The sequence below is a fragment of the Rhinopithecus bieti genome, unplaced genomic scaffold (assembly GCF_001698545.2).
Source record: "Rhinopithecus bieti isolate Rb0 unplaced genomic scaffold, ASM169854v2 scaffold_1103, whole genome shotgun sequence".
NCBI lineage: Eukaryota > Metazoa > Chordata > Mammalia > Primates > Cercopithecidae > Rhinopithecus > Rhinopithecus bieti.
In genome coordinates this window covers 810,806-830,410 of record NW_016803302.1, presented here as the reverse complement: position 1 = coordinate 830,410, position 19,605 = coordinate 810,806, and the positions used below count along the sequence as shown (strand labels likewise).

The window sequence follows — 19,605 nt, the reverse complement described above, 5'->3', positions numbered from 1 at the left end:
TCTCAGGGTGGCCTGAGGTGCCTTTTCATCCAAGTGTAATGAGAGTCACATGTTCTCATTTCCTCCTTCCTATTAGCAAGAATACAGACAGCTGAGCAACTCGTGTGTGCGTGTGTGTGTACACCCTGTCATTTTAAGATGTAACTGGAACCAAGACCCAAATATAATAGTGTGTGGGTTTGCTTCAGACAGGGAATAACAGAGCCAAGCCTAGAAAGAAATGCAAGGTGTGTGTAGATTCGTTGACCTTTTGCTGTTTGCCCAGCTGCAGGGTGACTCTCTTTTCATTTCCCAGCTGCTCAGCTGCTTCCTACTGCTATTTTATTTTTCTTTTAAACTGGAGTAGCCAACCAAGCTTCTCCCAGACAGGTTCAATAATTATTAAAAACAGACAACTTTCCAATTACACATGGCTCAGAAAAAGCTGCCAGTGCTTTATAGTTTAGCCCTAACTTTGTTCTGGCTCTGTAATGCCTTTGACCTGATTTACTAGCTTACATTTTTAAGGAAAGCCATCATCAGATATTATGAAAATAAGTAAAGGTTCTTTGTTAACCCCGTGTTGTACTCTTCAAAATAGTCGTCTAGAGAACATACATTAAGTTGAACCATAAGAAAGTACTGATTTTCCACCTTTTTAATAACTTACAGAAGCAGCAATTTCAAATGGATTAACCTAAATAAATATATTTATTCCAGTGATGCTTCCAGTCTCAAACCATTTGAAAACTCATCTCTTGAAATAAGAAAAATCAAATTCATTACTTGAAAACATTGCATTATTCTCAACTTCTTACACCTTAGTTATAAAATTGGCTCTGAGTAACGTGTGGTTATTTGCATATGAAATGAAGTCTGTCTTCTGGGGATGAGAATTTGACATCATTTATAGGAAAGTACTGCCACAAATGCTTAGCATTGGGTGCCGAGTTCGGGTGTGCTCCTCGACACATCCTTTGCATTGGAGTCACCACACCTTACATGTGTTGTTTCTTTTAAGGAGTATAATTGTGCTCAAAATACACAGGTTTTCAAATTCACCCAGATGTCTGACATCTGAAAGCATATTGAAATTATATTGGAAAAATTATGATTTTCAGGTAAAATCTGTGACTCTGAAATCTGTGACTGTTATTCTCCTGTACCTAAGAATACAGAGATTACATACAGATTTATAGATACTATTAGAAAAATAATGAATAGCTTGTTTATTATTTGAGAAAATATTTATTAAGCACCTATGTTGTCTGAAATACTTTCAGAGATACCACTATAGACCAGTTTGTTTTAATTAGCCGAGTTTAAAATTGGCAATATTTTGCTAAGTCTCAAAAATGTGCATATTCTCTAACCCTGCAATTCTATTTCTAAAAATTTGTCCTAAGAAATATGACACAATTTTGTACACAAACATTTTTTGTAACAATAATATAGCCAAAATGTGTAATAATTGAGGATTCATTCTATAAGTTTTAATACCTTATGAAATTTTTATGTTCTATATATTCCTAAATTTATTAAAATTCAAATTACATATATCATTTCTAAGAGAAGAAATTAGATATGCATCAAAGGTTTTTAACACAACTTTATAAAGCAAATAGTTGAAATATCCTTAAATTTTTAACAGTGGGGAATTAAGTTATGGCACAGTCATATAGAAAATACTATGTAGCACTGAAAATTGTGTTTAGAAGATATTTAATGATATAGGAAAATGTGCTGATATATAAGTGACAAAGGACATTGTAATCTAAAAATTATAAATATAGGATGGTCTCAGTTTTTTAAAGCGAGAAATCATATATGGCATTTTATTTTATTTATTTATTTGTTTGTTTTATTTGTTTGTTTGTTTGTTTGTTTGAGGCAAGGTCTCACTCTGTCACCCAGGCTGGAGTGCAGTGGCACAATCTCAGCTCACTGCCACCTCCATCTCCCGGGCTCAAGCAATCCCCTCACCCCAGCCTCCCAAGTAGCTGGCTCTACAGGTGCATGCCACCAGGCCCAGCTAATTTTTTTATTTTTGTAGAGACAGGGTCCCGCTGTGTTGCTCGGGCGGGTCTCAAACTCTTAGTTAGGCTCAAGCAGTCCTCCCACCTTGGCCTGGCAAAATGTGCTGGGATTATAAGCGTGAAGCCACCGTGCCCTGCCCTTAATTTTAACTGACATCCCCTCACTACGGTAGCCAGCCATATATGGCATTTTTAAAGGAAGAAGTGTGTGTGTGTCTGTGTGTATGTGTGTTTGTGTGTGTGTGTGTTTTCATAGAGAAAAGGCTGGAAGGCTTTATACTAAAATCTTGTCAGTGATTATCTTTGATTGCTTTTTATTATTATTATTATTATTATTATTATTATTATTATTATTTGAGATGGAGTCTCACTTTGTCAACCAGGCTAGAGTACAGTGGCACAATCTGAGCTCACTCCAACCTCCTCCTCCCAGGTTCAAGCGATTCTCCTGCCTCAGCCTCTCGAGTAGCTGGATTACAGGTGTGCCACCACAGTTGGCTAATGTTTTGTATTTTTAGTAGATACAGGATTTCACCATGTTGGCCAGGCTAGTCTCAAACTCCTGACCTCAAGTGATCTGTCTGCCTTGGCCTCCCAAAGTGCCAGGATTACAGACATGAGCCAGTACGCCTGGCCAATTTTTTTGTTTGTTTTGTTTTTGTTTGTTTGTTTTTTTAAGAAAATAAATGTTTTATACATTGAACATAAAGTATTACTTTGTGGTCAGAAAAACAATGTTTTTTCAACTAAAACTATGTATGAACCTTAATATTTCCATTTTTTACTTTGACAAATAGATTTTATGCAATAAAATTCCTTTAATAAAGACTCTACGAATTTGGATTTGGGTTGGGCTAAAATTGATCCATGAATAAATGGTTTATTCTGCAAATTAATAATGTAGAGGAGATTTTACAGAAATACTTTTAAGCTAAAGAGAACTTTTCAAGTACATTGAAAAGTATGCATAAGACTCTATAAATCATTTTTCATCAAATCCTGCCCCCTAAGTGCCTTTTCCTGGCAGATGAATTTGCATATTTCTGTGTGCTTTATGTGGAAGCAGTAGTCCATAATTCACTTATTTTACTGACAATTTGACTTTCCCCTCTGCCATTTGGAAGGTGGCATGTATATCGTATATGTCCTATAAATGGTTCCCGTTCACTCTCTCAATTACAGACAGACATCTTGTAATGATTTGGGTCACTTTTCCACAGGTGATGAAAACATACCATATGTATCATGCAGAGAGCATCAGTGCAGAGAGCAAGCTGAAAGAGGCTGAAAAACAAGAGGAAAAGCAAATTGGAAGATCTGGTGATCCAGTCTTCCATATTCGACTAGAGGAGAGACATCAACGGCGAAGCTCTGTAAAGAAAATTGAAAAAATGAAAGAAAAAGTAAGTGAAAAGAGATAGCAGAACTCCTCTGCCTTCATTTGAGGAGACAATACTAAGAACACTGATGTAATAGCTGATATCCACACATTGTAAATTATTGTGAAATGACATGCATTTCCTCCCATGGGAATGAGAAATGTTTAAGAAATGTAAAAATCATGTAATAACAGCTGGACATCATTTAGTGGTGAATGCCAAGTATTCAATACACAGTGTGGAGAACTTGAATGTTAACAAGGAGATTTCATTATAAATGGGCCTGAAGCCCAAATACATTGTTGTTATTCCCCATAGCTGGGTAATTTTAGTTTGCTGTTTAAATCAGATTCAAAATGTACTTTTGACAAAGGACTTTGAGGGTCATTTGTATATGTGGAATAAATTGTTAAAGTTAATAAAAATTCATGTATGTTTCTCTGTCTTGATTAAAAATGACTGCGTTTTTTCCCACTGCCTGGATCTTCTTCATTCCAGAGACAAGCAAAATATTCGGAAAATAAGCTAAAATCAATTAAGGCACGGAACGAATATCTCCTAACACTTGAAGCCACCAATGCCTCAGTTTTCAAGTATTATATTCATGATCTTTCTGATTTAATTGATGTGAGTACTTGAAGTTTTTGTCTTTCCATATTAAAATGAAATTAACAATAACCGTATTTCATTGATTGGAAAATACTATCATTTCTTAAGACTGTTATTTTACGTAATACTCAGAAAGAAAAAAATACTTTTATTTAAATTATCCATGATACGAAGACACTATCATCTGTAAGATGCATGTGAAAAAGTGTGCATCCTAAAACCAATGAAAAATAAATGGTTAGATTCTGTGAAGCTGTGAGAAGCCTGGTAAACTCAGCTAAAACAGGGCCCAGTCATTTGCAAGTTATGTAGTGGCGCAGCCCTAACTGCATTCATTATTTCAAAATGTATTTATTGGGCCCCCACTATTGTGAGATGCTGAAGCTCTCAGAAGCCATACGCAGCCCTTACCCTCTAGGATTTAAAGTGAAGAAGACAGACTTAAGAAATGACTACATGGATGATTACTTTATTACAGTTGTGATCATTACTGGGATGCAAAATAGAGTGCACATAGATGACATTTATAGATGTATCTAAGTCTCTGTACATTCTCTCATAGGATATGATATAAAAAAGCAGTAATTAGGTTTATTTAGAGCTCTCCAAATACATATTCATTGTATGTATGCGGTGTTTACTGCCGTTATTCCCCAAGTTTAACCCTCCACATTATTCATTCATCCTTTCATTCAGAAAACATGTACTGAGTAGTCCAGTCATTGTGCTAACACTATAGGAGGCTGCAAAGATGAAACACAAAAATCCTACGTCTAAAAATGCCACTACCTGCAAATAAAAGATAACAGGTGATTAAGTGCCATAAAAACGGCACAGATAAAGTCATAGAGATTCAGAGGGTTACCTGCTGGAATTTTATTCATACACTGCTTTGTATTAATTGGATTCAACAGTTTTATTGTAAAATATTTTATTTTACAATAAAATAATTAGCCGTCATAATTTAAACATACAGTAGGTTAAAACAGCTTCATTTTTCTGGTGAATTTAAGTTCCATGTATTTAGCTGTGCCAAACCATTTAGCCACAGTTTGGGATTTCTATAAAAGAATTGTTGAGGGAAGGAATTATTTTTTAGCTTATTAACACTCTGATGTGCCTCTTTTTTTTGAGGCAGAGTCTTACTCTGTCACCTGGGCTTTAGCGCAGTGGCACTATTTCAGCTTACTTCAACCTCTGCCTCCTGGGTTCAAGCAATTCTTTTGCCTCAACTTCCTGAGTAGCTGGGACTACAGGCGCGTGCTACCACACTGGCTAATTTTTGTATTTTTAGTAGAGATGGGCTTTTGCGATGTTGTCCAGGCCATTGTTGAACTCCTAAACTCAAGTGATCCACCTGCCTCAGCCTCCATTAGAGCTGGGATTACAGGCCTGAGCCACTATGCCTGGCCAGCCACCTCACCCAGCCTCTGATATGAATGTTTTCCTTTTTGTCTCAAAACAATTGTATCCTATAATATCATAATTTGTTTATATAGAACCATGTAGTAATAAATAAAACCAGGGAAAATTTTCTCTTTTCACTTATTACAAAATATTTCATTCAAGTAATCATTTGATTATTTTAAATGCAGAAACTTTTTGTGTTGCTTTAAATACTTACGTCTTCCAGCACCCTGATGAAATAAAAGGAGCTTTTTCTGTTTCACTCCTCCTAGATTTCCTAAATAAAAGATTTTACTCGGTTTCCTGAGTAAAAATAAAGAATTTTATGACCCCAGTTTTCAAACTTAAATCTGTCAGGTTTCTCCAAGGTATAGGGAATATAAAAGAACTAATCCTATGTAACTTCTTTCTTGCTTTTTTGTTTAGGGTTCATTTTGGTAGTGATTGGAGTACTTGGCCAAATCCAAACCACTTTTTTTTTTGAGACAGAGTCTCGCTCTAGGCTGGAGTGCAGTGGCACGATCTCGGCTCACTGCCACGTCCACCTCCCAGGTTCAAGCAATTCTCCTGCCTCAGCCCCTTGAGTAGCTGGAATTACAGGCGCTCACCACCACACCCGGCTAATTTTTGTATTTTTAGTAGAGATGGGGATTCACCGTGTTGGTCAGACTGGTCTCGAACTCCTGACCTCGTGATCCACCTGCCTCGGCCTCCCAAAGTGCTGGAATTACAGTCGTGAGCCACCGGGTCCAGCCAATCCATACCAATTTTAATGCAAGAAAAACTCCCCATGTATCGAAAAGTGTTTCTTTAATACCTACAAGGTACTAAGCACCATTCCTGACAATGGGAATCCAGCAGTGAATAAAACCGAAGGCTTCACCTTTATTGACTTTATGTATGAATTGGGAGACAAACTATAAATGAATTTATATACATAAAAGTATGTGTATATACACACACATATAAAATAAGTCATGACAGTGCCATACAGAAAAATGAAACAGAGCTATGGAGGTGCTTTTGATGGAGTGTCCAGGAAAAGCCTGATACTTGAGCAGAGGAGTGAGTTGCAATGCCATGCAGCTATCTGGGGAAGGAATGCCTCACACAAAAGGACTGGCATATCTAAGGGTGCAGAAGCAGAGGTGTGTCTTCCCATCTGAAGATGCCCATGGAATAGCAAAGGAGGCCAGAATGGCTGCAGCTGAGCGAGTGAGGAGGAAGGTGCTAGGAGATGAGATTGGCAGAAGTCCTATCACTTAGGATCTTTTGGGCAGGGAAGGGGTTTGAATTTTGTTCTATGGGTGATGGGGAGCCATTGAAGGGTTTTTTGAGCAGGGAAGTGACATCACCTGGGTTACATTTTAAAGATTCACTCTGGCAGCAGAGTGAGAAATAGACTAAAGGAGTCAGGAGGACACCAGTGAAAACAGGGAGCTATAGCAAGAGTCTTTGCAGTTGCCCAGGCTAAAGATGATGCTGGCTTGGACTGGTGTGGTAGTGATAGACCTATGCAAGTGGTTGGATCAAAACAGATTGAAGACAGAGCTCATAGGAATTTGCTGCCATGTGTGAAAAAGGATAGAAATGACTGCTAGGTTGAGGTCCTGAAAAATGACTCCTAGGTTACTGATAATGCCATCTACTGAGATGGGGGCCCCAGGGGAGAAGCAGGCTGAAGTGGGAGCAGTAGTCCTATGTCTGTGAAAACTGAGATACCTATCAGACATCTGTGTGGAGATGTAAAGGAGCATCCTCAATATTCTTGGGATGTATCAAACTGGAATCACATGTCAGGATTATGAGAGTCATCACCATCATTGTCATGGATATTGATTGAATGCCTGCTATGTAACAGGCAGCATAATCTCATCTAATCATCACAATACTCTGAGGTAAACAGTGTTTTCTCCATTTTATAGATTGAAAAAACAAAACAAAACAGATTTAGCTAGGCTAGATAACTTGCCTAAGGTTATGCAGCCAACCAGAGGTAGGCTTCAAACTCATACATTTTTTAACCTCCAGATCTAATTGACTCTGACCTAAATAAGTAACTGTTAAATATCCCAAGTGATATTCCGTTTTTTAAAAAGTTGGACTTTTGAAAGATCAGTCTTAAATTTAAAATGTGAACAGTTCTCAAATAATATAATGTAAGAAATTGGAAAAAATTATATGAACTTGGTTTGTTGTATATTCAACTGAAATTGAGTACTCTGTTAGTGAAAGTAATTTTTATGTTCCTCAACTCACTTTTAAGGCAATTAGAGTGTGAATATATATATTCTAAAATGGTTGCTTATTTTGTAGGAATCCAATTTGCATATATAGTGGTGATCCTAACAACCATTAAGCTTGACCCTTCCTGGTGAAAAAAAAGAAACAGGTTGATTATTATGCAGAGTTATCTAGAATTCTTCATGCATTGTGAGTTTATTTAGCAAAGTACATCTTATACTGAGCTATCTAATAATAATGAGAAGAGCTGTAATGCCTCTGGTGAGAAAAGTCAAGACAACATTTTAATGCACAGCATTTTGTCTGTGAAATGACATGAAAGGCAGTAAATGTATCTTGATAAATTCAAAGCATTATAAAGAGTCAAAGAATTGAAGTTGAGATCTTTTATGTAAACCCCAGTTTCCCTTTAGCTTCCACTCATGCCAGTATCTGTCTTTTTTCTAACAAATTTTCTATGATGAACCATTATGAATGGATCTATTGATACCACAGAAAAGTCACAAATTTTCCATAGAAACTATTATTATAGAAGCAGTACATGTGTATTGTAAAAAAACAGAAAATACTACAAGCAAATATAAAATGATCACTTTTAATTTTAATTTTAATTTTATGGTAATAATCACATCAGGGTAAATGAGGTATTCATCACCTCATGTATTTATCATTTCTTTTTGTTACAAACATTCCAATTATATGCTTTTAGTTATTTTTAATTGTGCAATAAATTACTGCGTAGTAATTACTATGCAGTAATTTATTGTACGCTTAAATGTAGTCACCCTGTTGTGCTGAAAAATATTAGCTGCTATGCTCTTATTCATTCTATCTAACTATATTTTTGTACTTATTAACTATCCCCACTTCCCAATCACCTCTACTACCATCTATCTCCGTAAGTTTAATTGTTTTAATTTTTAGCTCTCACAAATGGGTGAGAACATGTGAAGTTTGTCTTTCTGTGCCTGGCTTATTTTAACTAATACTTAACGTATTGTCCTCCAGTTCCATGCATGTTGTTGCAAATGACAGGCTCTCGTTCTTTTTCATGGCTGAATAGAACTCCGCTGTGTATATGTACCACATTTTCATTATCCATTCGTCTATTGATGGACTCTTCAGTTGCTTCCAAATCTTGACTATTGTGAATAGTGCTGCAGTAAACATGGGAATGCAGATATCTCTTTGATGTAATGATTTTCTTTATTTTGGGTGTATACCTAGCAGTAGGATTGCTAGATCATATGATAACTCTATTTTTAGTTTTTTGAGGTATTCCCATACCGTTCTCCATAGTGGCTGTACTAATTTACATTCCCACCAACAGTGTACACGAGTTCCCTTTTCTCGACATCCTCACCAGCATTAGTTCTTTCCTGCCTTTTAGATAAAAGTCATTTTAACTGGGGTGAGGTGATCTCTCATTGTAGTTTCGATTTGCATCTCTCTGATGATCAGTGATGTTGAGTACCTTTTCATATACCTGTTTGGCATTTGTATGTCATCTTTCAAGATACCTCTATATAGATCTTTTGCCTATTCTAAATTCAAATTTTACATTTTTTCCTGTTGAGTTGTTTGAGCTCCTTATATGCTCTGGTTATTTATCTCTTGTCAGATTGATAGCTTGCAAATATTTTCTCCCATTCTGTGGATTCTCTCTTCATTTTGTTGATTGTTTCTTTTGCTGCACAGAAGCTTTTTAACTTGATATGATTCCATTTGTTCATTTTTGCATTGTTTGCTTCTGCCTCTAGGGTGTTACTCAAGAAGTCTTTGCCCAGACCAATTTCCTGGAGAGTTTCTCCAGTGTTTTCTTGTAGTAGTTTCATAGTTTGAAGTCTTAGATTTAAGTCTTTAATCCATTTTGATTTGATTTCTGTGTATGGTGAGAGATAGAGGTCTAGTTTCATTCTTCTGCATATGGGTACCCAACTTTCCCAGAACATTTATTGAAGAGATCTTTCCCCAGTGTAAGTTTGTGTTAGCCCATTATCACACTGCTATAAAGAACTGCCCAAGACTGGGAAATTTATGAAGGAAGGGAGTTTAATTGACTCACAGTTCCACATGGCTGGGGAAGCCTCAGGAAACTTACAAACATGGTGGAAGGGGAGGCAAACACGTCTTTCTTCACATGGCAGCATGCAAGAGATGTGCCAAGCAAGGAAAAGTCCCTTATAAAACCATCAGATCTTGTGAGAACTCATTCAGTATCACAAGAATAGTATGAGGGTAGTTGTCCCCATGATTCAATTACCTCCCACCAGGTCCTTCACATGACATGTGGGGATTATGGGAACTACAGTTCAAGATGAGATTTGGGTGGGGACACAGCCAAACCATATCAATGTTCTTGGCACTTTTGTTGAAAATGAGTTCGCTGTAGATGTATGAATTTATTTCTGAGTTCTCTATTCTGTTCCACTGGTCTGTGTTTATGCCAGTACAGTTTTGGTTACTATAGCTTTTGTTACTATAGCTGTTTTGGTTACTATAGCTGTTTTGGTCACTATAGCTTTGTAATATAATTGAAATTAGGTAGTGTGATTCCTCAAGTGTTTTTTGTTTTTGCTTAGGATGGCTTTGGCTACTGTAGGTTTTTTGTGGTTCAATATAAACTTCAGGATTATTTATTCTATTTCTGTAAAGAGTATTACTGGTATTTTCATAGAGATTGCATTGAATCTGTAGACCACTTTGGGAAGTCTGGACATTTTAACAGTACTGATTCTCCCAATCCATGAACATGGAGTATCTTTCCATTTTTTTGTATTTTCAATTTCTTGCATCAGTGTTTTATAGTTTTTATTATAGAGATCTTTCACTTCTTTGGTTAAGTTTATTCCCGGGTATCTTTTTATATTTGTAGCTATTATAAATGGGATTACTTTCTTGATTTCTTTTTCAGATTGTGTGCTGTTGGCATATAGAAATGTTGATTTTGTATCCTCTAACTTTACTGAATTTGTTTATCAGTTCTAATAGTATTTTAGTGGCATCTTTAGCTTTTCTAAATATTCAGATCATATCACCTATAAACAAGGATAATTTGACTTTTTCTTTCCCAATTTGTATGTTATTTCTTTCTCTTCTCTGATTCCACTATCTAGGACTTCCAGTGATCACATCCTTACCACCTAAGGTCATCATTGTTAAAGCTAGACTTTCTCTATATCTGTATACACACATTTTTAAACCAGAAGGACAGTATGAAATAATATTTTACATAGAGCATTCTAACCTACTTTTTTAAATCAATAATCTTTATCCTTCCATCTCAGTAGATTTTTGTCTCGTCTAATACATACCACATTTCCATTTGTGACCCCAAGGAATGTTTCACAGCTGATGTGTCTAGGCAAGACCTGATTTAGGATTACACACTATGTCTGGATGATATGTCCCTTAAGTTTTTTTTAATCCAGCAAAGTTCTTTTATTTATTCATTCATTTATTTATTTATTTAGAGATGGAGTCTTGCTTTGTTGCCCAGGCTGGAGTGCAGTGGTGCAATCTCGGCTCACTGCAACTTCCACCTCCCAGGTTCAAGCAGTTCTTCTGCCTCATCCTCCCAAGTAGCTAGGATTACAGGTGCGGACCACCATGCCTGGCTAATTGTTTTGTATTTTTAGCAGAGACGGGGTTTCACCATGTTGGCCAGGCTGGTTTCAAACTCCTGACCTCAAGTGATCTGCCTGCCTCGGCCTCCCAAAATGCTGGGATTGCAGACGTGAGCCACCGTGCCCAGCCTAATCCAACAAAATTCTTTGTTGAAGAGACACGGACAGGTGTTCCTCAGAATGCCCCAGCTTCTGGATTTGTCTGTTACCTCCTTATGTCATTTATCCTGTTTCTTTATCCTCTATATTCTTGCAAGTTGAACTTTAGATAAAGGCCTGATGAGTTCAAGTTAAGCACTTTGCAGTAGAATACATCATTAAGTGTATTGCCACATCTTATTTAGGCATACCACAACATCTATTTAACCCATCAACAGTGATGCTAAAATTGCTGTCTTTGGGCAATGTGACTTCGATTTCCTACATTTTATAGTTAAGTCTTCCCTCCTTACAACAGACTATGGATATTTTAAAACCTCTCAGATTTGGATTTTATTACATTGGAAATATACTAATTTGGAACTCAGCAACATCTGAGCTATAATTTACTTTGTTCAGCAAAACTCTTTCTTGTAGTAAAAATTAATGATGTAAACTAAAGGGGAATAACAATTTTTAAAATGTTTTTAAGCACTTCAGACTAATCAGTTTACATACATATCATTGACACTGTATTTAATGGAATCTTCTTTTGTTAACTACTACAGCTAAAACTTTTAATAATTCAACACTTTAATACACAAGTTTGTCTTTTCTGTATATTTAGAGGTGATCTAATGGTTTTAAAAATATTTAACAATTTCCAATTTTTATCTATTTGGGATAACCTTTACCTATCAATATTAGTTTGAATTACTAAAGTGCATTCTCTCTTTCTCTGTCTGTCTCTCTTTTTCTCTGTATCTCTCTGAGAAATTGCTACCAATGTAGAGAATCTCTAATGATTTATAAATAATGGTTTTTGGAAGTCTACTGAAATTTATTTTTAGTAAATCTTACATACTTAATTGTGCCTTGTTAGGATCAATGAATGAACATTATGATGAGTTCCATCACTGAACATGACTCCTTCATAAACTTAGTAGGTAAAAATTAATTTCTTGATCAAGTCCAAGTTAAAAATATTAGATATCAGAACTCTAAAGTTTACTGATATTGATGGTAATTCAATGAAGAAGATGGCTCAATTGTTAACCAAGTATCTATTATTTTATTTCAGCTGAAAATATTTGAATATAGTATACCAAACAAGGGTTGGACACTTCTGGGTACTCCAGATATTGAATTATGTCTCAGGAGAAGGGAAGGAATTGTGATTGGGGAGGGGAAACTTGGAGAACTTCTGAAATATCAGTAACAATAAAAGGAACATAAGCTGGGCACAGTGGCTCACACCTGTAATCCCAGCACTTCGGGAGGCTAAGGCAGGCAGATCACCTGAGGTCAGAAGTTGGAGACCAGCCTGACCAACATGGTGAAACCCTGTCTCTACTAAAAATACAAAAATTAGCCAGGCATGATGGTGGGTGCCTGTAATCCCAGCTACTCGGGAGGCTGAGGCAGGAGAATCACTTGAACCTGGGAGGTGGATGTTGCAATGAGCCAAGATCGTGCCATTTACTCCATCCTGGGCAACAAGAAGAAAAGTCAGTCTCAAAAAAAACCCAAAAGGAACATATATGTTTTGCACTTTTCTGTAAGTATGGCATATTTTATATTTAAAAAATAAAAAGGATGGAATTACTAAAATGATAAATATATGCCTTAAATATGTTTAATCTAAAGCTTACCAATATAGTTTTACCTGCCAATCTTTTAATATTATAATTTATCTTTTGTTCTTTGTTTTACTATGCATTATATACTTTCAATGATTTATCTGTTGTACAGAGTTCAGAGTAATCTTCCTTTACACAAATCACTTTAGTTGTGTATTATTTATAATTTTTAGTTTTGAGGGGTTTTTTGGTGAAGAAAAAATATTCTGCACATTTACAATGTTTTCACAATCTTGCACAGTTGTTACACCTTTGCCTCATCTAATAGCAATTTTGTTTACTCCTGAGTCTTTCCAACAATTTTTTAGACTTATTTTATTAGTTTATTTAATAGTTAATTAAATTATAGTTATAATAAATATAAATGGCACAAATATTGCACAGTCTGTTCTTGGAGGCATACAGATGAATTGTTGGAGCAGAAATGTAGAGGAGTATTAGAGAGCACCTACTGGCTGTGTGTGTCCACATTGCCATTGGCATTAGTCACTATGCTTTAGAACAAGGGCGGATAAACTTTTTCTGTAAGGGGACAGAGGGTAAATATTTTAGGGTTTGTGAGCCCATATGGTCTGTGTCACAACTATTCAACTCTAGTGCAAAAGTAGCTATAGATAATAAGTAAGCAAATGGGCATGGTTGTGTCGCAGTCAGACTTTATTTACCTTTCCAAGCTCTGGGCTGGATTTGTCTCACAGGGTCTGGTTTGCCGATACTGATTTATAAAATGAAGCAAGTGTTAGTTAACGTGGAGTATCACTTAAACAGAAGACTGTTGAGAGTGCTTCTCCTCTGTCTCTGAAGAAAGTCCTAGATAAATTTTAGTTTGTAAAATAACAGTCTCCTAGTTTGGAATCAAGTGGGAAGTGGAACACAGTGTTAATTTCACAACAAATAAGGACTTTTATTATGTCATGCTAAAGAATAAATATGAATTGTAAGAATAAGTATATTGCAAATATTGGCCAAAGGAAGTTTAATTGGTTGGGAGAATAAAGGTATCATTGTAGAGGAAAATAGATTGTAGTTTTTGTAAATAACAGGTTAAATATCTGTGATAATTATTATCCCAATATTAAGTGCAAAAGAGCCTATAACTTATTATCCTGTAAGAATGAGAATATGTTACAACCAGAAGAAAAATCATACAGGCAACAAATATTTGTAATTGAATGCTGAGAGTTCCAAAAGATTGTGATTTGCTAAGAGAAAAGAATTAGAGTACAAGTCTTAATGCTAGGATTCTCTGATCTATAATCAGATTCAGCACGCTGAAAATACGGAATTCTTAAAGCAACTGGTTTTAGAATTGCACTACTAATAATGTAGCCTCTTCCAGTTCAGTTCCACACCTTCAGAATGTATTCAGAGAAACTCAGTCCTCAACAATAAAATTCTATTAGTGCTTTCTCCCAGAGCACCTGCCCAGTAATAATAAAGTATTTGTCATCCTTGCAGTACAGTTTCATGGTCTCCAGTTTCTCCCTATAAACATTTGCAGGTTAGTTGAGAGCGTGAAAGATAAATCTTTGTTATTATTATTATGGAATATTGCCAAGGAATAATCCCCTACTCCAGCCAGTTTTCTTCATAGCGATTATCTGTCACATGTGTTTTATTGGCCATTTATGCAGAATAAGATTGAAATTAGATTGCATCATATATTTCATGCCATCCTTTTTTATCTTTTCTGAATAATCAGCTACGTTAAAGCTTTTAGCCTTATCTTTTTTGTGTCTTGGGACATGTGTTTAATTAAAAAGCAGCTTATTCACAGTTCAGAATTTTCTTAGTTTGACTTTTCCCCCATATAACGGTATTAAGATTTATCCATGAAAACCTGTCCCATTGTATTACTGTATTCCCCATTAGACCTGAACTCCTATTAGGAAGATTATGGAGAGATCATGTTAAATGGTTAGGATATTGTAGTGATCATGTAAACTGATTTAGGCATGGTTTATCCCTTTGTGATAGGGTATTTAAAAACTGAAATGAGTTGGATGACTGAAGTAGTTGGCTTTTAAAGTTCTTTTCAATGGAGGTTCCAGGGGCATTTGCTTAAAGGAAGCTGCACCGATCTGGTTTCCTCCTGCAGTATGGGCTGTTTTTTCTCTTTTCTCATTCTCTAGTGCTCACTTATCCTTTTTGGTTGCACTTCTGAATATTGGGAGTCACCTGAGGCAGGATTTCTTGCTTCCATGGCTTAAATACTATCTGACGGCTCCTAGATTTTTACCAGCAACCTTGATCGTCTTCCTGGACTTCATATTTGTACATCAACTCACTACTGAGCATCCCTATCCAGATGTCTAACAGGCATCTTGAACATGTAAAACACTCAAAACACAACTATTTATATCCATTTGCCCTACTGTCATCATCCTCCACACACATAACAACTTTCTTCTTAGTCATGTTTCACACATCAGAAAATAATGCCACTTTCTGCTAAAAACCAGTTCTCTTGTTCCACACATATAAATTCATCAGCAAATCCTGTCATCTTTACCTCATAAATGTCCCAAACCCTGCCGCTTCTCACTAGCTGTACTTGCAGTTTCCTAAATAAAGCCTCTTCATTCTTTGACTGCACTATTGCAGTAGCTTCCTAAGCTTCCACTCATATGTTCAAAAAATCCATTCTCTTCCCAAGCAGCCAGAATATTGAAAAACATCAATCACGGGAGTGTAAGACCAGCCTGGCCAACATAGCGAAACCCCGTCTCTAATAAAAATAAAAAAATTAGCTGGGCATGGTACCAGGTGCCTGTAATCCCAGCTAGTTGGGAGGCTGAGGCAGGAGAATCACTTGAATCCAGGAGATGGAGGTTGCAGTGAGCTGAGATCATGCCATTGCACTCCAGCCTGGACAACAGAATGAGACCCCACCTAAAAAAAAAAAAAAGAGAGAAACATAAATCAGATTTATCAATTCCTATTTCATATTCTCCAAAGACCTCCCATTGTCCTTAGAATAAAATCCAAACTATTCACCAAGACCCTTTATGAACTGATGCCCACCTACATTTAGTGTCATATCTTGCAACTTTTCCCTTAGTCACCATACATCAGGTACATTGGCCTTCTGTGTTCAGAACCACCAAACTTTTTCTCGCCTGGGGCCTTTGCACTTTTTGTCTGGAACACTCTTCCAGAGCATTGCAGGACTGACTGCTTCTTTTCTTTTATGTTGCATTTCAACTGCCCTATATAAAAGGACAACACCCTTTCCCCTAACACTCTCCCTAATCCTTTGACCCTTTATCTTATCCATAGCATTTACCATCTGGCCTGTATTTAATTGGGTTTGGTTTGCTCATTCTCTCTCCTTTCTCATTGTTTGATTCAGGCTGGTTACAGAGATTTTAGCCTAGGAAAAATGAGTAGCAGCTCCTCTGAAGGAAATGATTGTCCATTGGTATATGGGTGAGAGATGTATTAGGCAACAAGTGATTATTTGGCCTGCTCATTGACTCAGGCATATGCAACTCACTCCTGTTTGCTACTTTGTACCCATCCCTATCACACAGATGTGCCATTTTGATCTTTTCATTGCTCAAGAGAAAACTCAAAACAACTTTTTCTAAATGCTTGGTTACAGTTGTTAAAACAACAAGAAGAGTTAAATTGTCAGCTTGCTCTCCGTGGACCTTCAGGAACCCAGATATGAAAACTGGTGTGTAAAAGTTGCCTGTAGAAATTTAGACATCTGGTTCAGTCCTGCAAGATGCCTATCTCTCACAAAATGTGTTTGTGGTTTCTAGGGTGAAATTCTGTACAGTTAGGAAAATAGAGAAGGTCAAAGAGGTAGTTATGCAGAAGAAATCCACTTTCTTCATTTGACTACTGTGTAAAAGCTCTGAACTTTTCTATTTCTGGTCCATTATAATTCACTTTGCTTAGGTTGCACTATTTTGCAAGAAGGCTCAAAATAAGGTGTGGATAGAGTCTATACCCAATATCCATGGCTTTAGAATGACCAGAGCCAGGCTTATTTAAACCCAGAGATAAGACCCAGGACATGAGATCACAGAAGGCTCTCAAACAGAGACCAGACTATAGAAATGAAGGTAGAATAATTCTGCAGAAGAGGTAGAACACTTCCTTCTTTTCCATTCTATGGCAACTGCTAATTCTGGAATCACATGGGAGCTGGGGCTGCCCTCCAGTTACTCCAGGGCAACCCTGACAAACGACCTTGGCTGCTACTGTTCTTGAAACATGAATGTCAGACTTGTTTCCCATACAGTTCCACTATGGTAACTCCCGTTTTAGGAGCAAACTTCTACCCCACTAGGGCTCATATCATGGAGTTATGCCAAAAAATAGAAAGTATTCTTCCTGAACAGCTGTGATCCAGTTATACCTAACATTACACATTATACTCACCATGTTACTTCAGCCATCTCTCAGCATTTGTCACAGTCCTCCATACAGATGGTCCTCTACTTACAGTGGTTCAGCTTACAGTTTTTCAGCTTTATAATTGATTTATCTGGACGTAACTCCCTTGCAAATAGAGGAGCATCTAGACTTACAATGGCTCAACTTGCAACTTTTCGACTTTACAATAAGTTTATTGGGGCATTAAATGCATTTTTAATTTACAACATTTTCGACTTAACAACAGGTTTATTGGGATATAACCCATTGTAAATTGAGGAGCGTCTATATTTGGATTTCATCTTCATTTTGATACTATTTGCAACCCTTTTGCCTAAGAAAATTAGCCTACTGTGATGATTTAGACTAATGTCTACTGGAATCTGTCTTGACAGGTTTTCAGATATTTTAAAAATGTACATATGCCCTTCTGTTTCCAAAAGCCTTTTCTTCCCCAATTTTAATCCATAATTTTATGTATCCGTTCAGAATTTTTCATCCATCAGAACAACATTGCTTTGTTTTCATGAAATCTTGTATTCGTTTCTTATGTATTTTCATCACTAAATGCACTTGGGCTATAACTCAGCTCTTTGTGCAGAGGCTGGCTTTTCATATTGTCATTAATAATTCATGAGCTCCATAGAATTACTTTAAACCTTTTAAACCAAGTATCTTGAATCTTAACAGATCCCGTGTCATTTCAGCTTCTAGTTTAGAAAAAAAAAAAATAGATTCAGTGACTAGCCTTGCTGTCTCAGGAGACCTTGAATAAGAATTTTCTTTTTTCTGTATCTTGTTTCTAGTTCAAGATGCCTGAAAATCCTAGAGTGTAGAAATGCTGCCTATCAGAAGTAACAAAATTAGGCCAATTAAGCGATCTTACAGACTGACAAGCATCATAGGGGTCAGAGAAGGAAATTTCCTATCAAAACTCTTCACGGAAGCCTCCTAAGGGTAGCACTCAAAGCTCAGAAGACACCTGGGGAGGCTCCTAGATCAGTTACCAAGCCACATGCACGCTCCTCCCAGCCTAGGAGGAAGCCAGGATGAAATTATCTCTCGCTGGGCCCAGACCTGCAGAATCCAATTGACTGCACTGGGTGTGGAAACATGCACTGATGCTTTTGTAGTCTTCACATTTATTTCCCCAAAGAAGCTACACTTAAAAATTTTGAGGCATGAGCTAAGTCTTGGAATAAGGAAAATTTAGTATGTATTTTTCAGAGCTCCAAGTCAATGTGGTGGTTGGGATTAGATTGCTTTCTTTCTTTTCTTTTCTTTTCTTTTTTTTTTTTTCTGTCTTTTCCTTCTCTCTGTCTTTCTCTTTTAAGTTGTTAAGAGATTTGGGGGTTTTTCTGAGAGGGGGAGGCTTTTCTCCTGATTTCATTCCTCTAGATTTCAATTTTTTAAGTCTCGTTGGAATCAATACTCATAAAATAGAACAGCTTGTCTCATCTGTTTCATTATAATCCAGTAGAATCTATCTTCTTTCGGAATAGTGAGATGTTTTTAAACACTGGTACATCTAAAAAAAAAGAGGTCATTTCCTTTACAAATCTGTGTTTTCATTAACACAAATTTCCTGTCTGTCTTGAAAGATAGAATAATTTTTCAGGCCCTCTGATATGTATAAAACCACTACACAGAACCATTATAGATTTTGAAAAGCAGGAGGAATACAAGAGGACTTTGTTCATCTGGGACTAGAATTTCTAAATTAACCAAAATGAATCATTCTCTATATTTGAGTACAGCTGATTCCACTAGAAATGTATTAATGATGAGACTGATTGCTGCATTTCACAATTGTATTTTAGTTGCATTTGTAATTATGGTGTCACAGCTACTTTCTGATTTTTTTAAATCAAGTCGTCTTTAATCAAGTCCTTTTTTCTGCTTGGGAAAATAGCACCCCCAAAAGACGTGGTTGCAGGCCGATTTACTTGATGATTGTTTTAGGGCATTGCTTCTCAGACTTTTAATGTGCATATGAATCACCTGTGGATCCTTTTTAACCTTCAGATTCTGAAATAGGTCAGGGGTGGGACTCAGGATCCTGCTTTGCTTTCTTTCCTTCCTTCCTTCCTTCCTTCCTTCCTTCCTTCCTTCCTTCCTTCCTTCCTTCCTTTCTTTTTCTCTCTCTCTCTCCTTCCTTCCT

At 36.6% G+C, this 19,605-nt stretch overlaps 1 protein-coding gene across 1 annotated transcript in view; it reads left to right on the top strand.

Moving 5' to 3' along the window:
* Positions 1-19,605, top strand: part of SRGAP1 (SLIT-ROBO Rho GTPase activating protein 1) — a 317,403-nt gene that overhangs the window by 203,425 nt on the left and 94,373 nt on the right. Inside the window, exons 6-8 of the mRNA XM_017872537.1 lie at positions 1,575-1,596; positions 3,236-3,418; positions 3,893-4,021. Coding sequence (XP_017728026.1) covers positions 1,575-1,596; positions 3,236-3,418; positions 3,893-4,021 — 334 coding nt within the window. The remainder of the gene's footprint in view (positions 1-1,574; positions 1,597-3,235; positions 3,419-3,892; positions 4,022-19,605) is intronic.